The 3,244-nt window shown below is 48.1% G+C and overlaps 1 protein-coding gene across 1 annotated transcript; it reads left to right on the forward strand.

The window, feature by feature from the left end:
- The first annotated feature begins 1,738 nt into the window (after positions 1 to 1,738).
- LOC124666447 lies at positions 1,739 to 3,244 on the forward strand. Its single transcript, XM_047203784.1, has one exon. It carries the CDS (start codon positions 1,778 to 1,780, stop codon positions 2,933 to 2,935), a length of 1,158 nt encoding a protein of 385 aa, XP_047059740.1. The 5' UTR covers positions 1,739 to 1,777; the 3' UTR covers positions 2,936 to 3,244.

Below are 3,244 nucleotides of genomic sequence, written 5' to 3' on the forward strand. Positions count from 1 at the left end.
CTTGACGCGGCCCACCTCTGACTCGATCAAATCCTGGTGATAACAATTATTAAGTTTTATTTATTGTTTTTTTTATATAATCATTTATAAATAACGTAGATTATTTTTATTTAATCTACTATTTATACTTTGCTGTTAATTTTAATATATATTTTATTTAACTATAATCTACCCATCTGTTCCTCTTATCCTTATTTTTGCTTAGTCCTGCTTATTCCTCTCCACAACATCTTCACACACCATAGACATGACATGATGCTCCCTTCCGGGCTTAAGTCAATGATTAAATTTTTGATGATTCTATACAAGGCCTAGCAGCTCACAGCGGCCCTTCAGTATTATGTATGGGGCCGACGGGAAATTTTGGCTGCCCAGAACGAAGAAAGAACATATACGGTGGTATTTTAATGTATTATGTGATTTAGTAGAAGGGTAAAATGATTCAAAAAAATACGACTAAGAAACAATCATCTCTTTACAAATAGGTGTATATAGAAATAATGATTCATGCAAAAATAAACAGGTACATGCAAAGGTAGTAAGTCACCAAATGCAAACGCCCAGTTATCTCTTCTCTCTCCCTCTCACATGCGACTTTCTCGCAAAGTGCGACATGCGGTACTAAACAATTGCATAGGGAATTATTAGGAAAGGGCGCATGGACACATGGGCACATGGCATCCTTTCCGCGGGTGATCTCGCCCACAGAAGCGAGGCCGCCGCGGCGCCGCCTAGCCGGCGAAAGGCTCCGAATTTTCGATGAGCTCGGAGCTGGGACTCCCACAAGGCCACAACTGCCCTGCTCCAAGACTACTCAAAGTGCACCCGCTCCGCTGCGAGACACTCAAAGTGCGATATGCGGCACTAAACAACTGCATAGGGAATTATGAGGGAAGGGCGCATGGCGACATGGTATCGTTTCCGCAGGAGATCTCGCCCACAGAAGTGCACCCGCTCCGCTGCGAGACACTTAAAGTGCGACATGCGGCACTAAACAACTGCATTTTAGATTTCTACCGGATCTTACAACATGTCAGATTTCATTTTCGGAATTTTGGGATCTTGGAAAAAACATTTCTGTTAATTTACAAAAGAAGAAAATGGAATCATGGTGGCTTTGTGGGCTGTGGCCTTGTGGGTAGGCCTGGAATTAAAACTCGAAACTCGCGAGCTAAACGAGTAACTCGTGACTCGACTCGTCTCGACTCGAACTCGGTGTATAACGAGCCAAGCCGAGTTTCATATTTTATCGTTAAACGAGTTCAAGCTAAACGAGCCGAGTTCATCGAACTCGCGAGTAGATCGTTTAGCTCGGGAAAATGAATTCAGCCCAAGCCCACCAAAATGCGCAAGTATATTTGTGGTTTCTCAACTTGGCAATCTTATGCTGATGGTTGTGGTTTATATTTTTATGGTACCATATTCCTAATGCTCTTTGTTCATCATTTATGCCCAAATATTCAGGAAAAATGCATTGTACATTTTAGATGTTCTATTTGACAATTTTAAACGAGCTACTCGTGAGTTACTCGCGAGCTTTGCGAGTCGAGCCGAGTTTCAAATCTAGACTCGATTGTTAAATGAGTCGAATCGAGCTAACTCGATTGTTGACCGAGCTTTAGCGAGTCAAGCCGAGCTGGCTCGGCTCGGCTCGAATTCCAGCCCTACTTGTGGGGGCTATCGTACATGTATGCGCATATCTCTAGAGACTCCTCTTTTCACTTTTCCAACTGGAAATCTCCGGCTTGCCGCCGGCGCCGTCGCCGCCGCCTGCACCATGCTCCGCCTCCAGAAGTGCATCCTCACCCGTCTCTTCTCTTCTCCCTCCACCTCTCCCATCTCCCCTCTCCACCGACTCCTCTCCGCGGCCGCGGACTCGCCCGCCGTTTCCCCCACCCCTAGCTTCGCCGTCGAGGAGTACCTCGTCGACACCTGCGGGCTTACCCGAGCTCAGGCCCTCAAGGCATCCGCGAAGCTATCCCACCTCAAATCTCCCTCCAAGCCGGACGCGGTCCTTGCCTTCCTCGCCGGCCTCGGCCTCGCCCCCGCCGACATCGCCGCCGTTGTCGTCAAGGACCCCAAGTTCCTCTGTGTCGGGGTGGAGAAAACCCTGGGCCCCGTTGTCGGCGGGCTCACCGGCCTCGGCATATCGCGTTCTGAGATCTCGCGCCTCGTTTCACTCGCCGGTATCAGTTTCCGGCACAGATCCATCGTCCCCAAGATTCGGTACTATCTGAGCCTCTTCGGCTCCTCCGAGAACCTCCTGAGGGCGCTCCAGCGATGTTGCTACCTCCTCGGCAGTGACTTCAACAAGGTAGAGCCTAATGTTGCATTCTTGCAGGAGTGCCGGCTAAGTGTTTGCGACATTGCCAAGCTGTGCACCTGTAAGCCAAGGATACTGGCCTCCAAACATGAGCGCGTCCGGGCCATGGTTGCATGCGCTGAAGGTGTAGGTGTGCCCCGTGGATCTCGGATGTTCAGACACGCTCTGCATGCTGTAGAACCCCTCAACAAGGAGAAGATCGCCGCCAAATCTGAGTATCTGAAGACCACGTTCAGGTGGTCCGATGCTGAGGTGAAAATTGCTCTCTCTAAGGCTCCGCTTATGCTGACGAGATCTAAGGACACACTACAGAGAAAATCAGAATTCCTTAGCTCTGAGGTGGGGTTGGAACCGCTGTACATTGCTCATCGGCCGGTAATGCTCGGTCTTAGCCTGGAGGGACGGCTCAAGCCCCGGTACTATGTTACCAAGTTTCTCAAGGAAAATGGATTGCTAGATCGTGGCAAAGATTACTACAGTATAGTCACGATCAGCGAGAAGGTATTCATGGATAAGTTCATACGCCGTCACAAGGAAGCTGCACCACACCTTGCTGAGGACTATGCAACCACTTGCAGAGGGGAAGTGCCTGCTAGATTCAGATTTACATGAACCAAGAACAGGCTTTGAAGATTGGGAACTGTTCAGCCTATGACACAATTAAAATTTGTTTACTGTTGGTAATTCCTAGTTTGGTGTTCTTTGCCTGATTGAACGATGGGTTTCTGCTATAGTATGGCTGTTAGTTTGTTAGAGGTTGGTTTGGCTGTGGCACTGGCTTGGTGATTTGATTTCTGAACCCCAAGAAAAGTATCTCCGGAAACAAATTTCTGAGAAGTCTGAATATTAGTTGTGTTCCTGACTTCGGTTTAGGATAGACTTTTGATCTGTGTGTGGACCAATTCTCTGAATAATCCGGGA

This window comes from Lolium rigidum, chromosome 6, assembly GCF_022539505.1.
Source record: "Lolium rigidum isolate FL_2022 chromosome 6, APGP_CSIRO_Lrig_0.1, whole genome shotgun sequence".
Taxonomy (NCBI): domain Eukaryota; kingdom Viridiplantae; phylum Streptophyta; class Magnoliopsida; order Poales; family Poaceae; genus Lolium; species Lolium rigidum.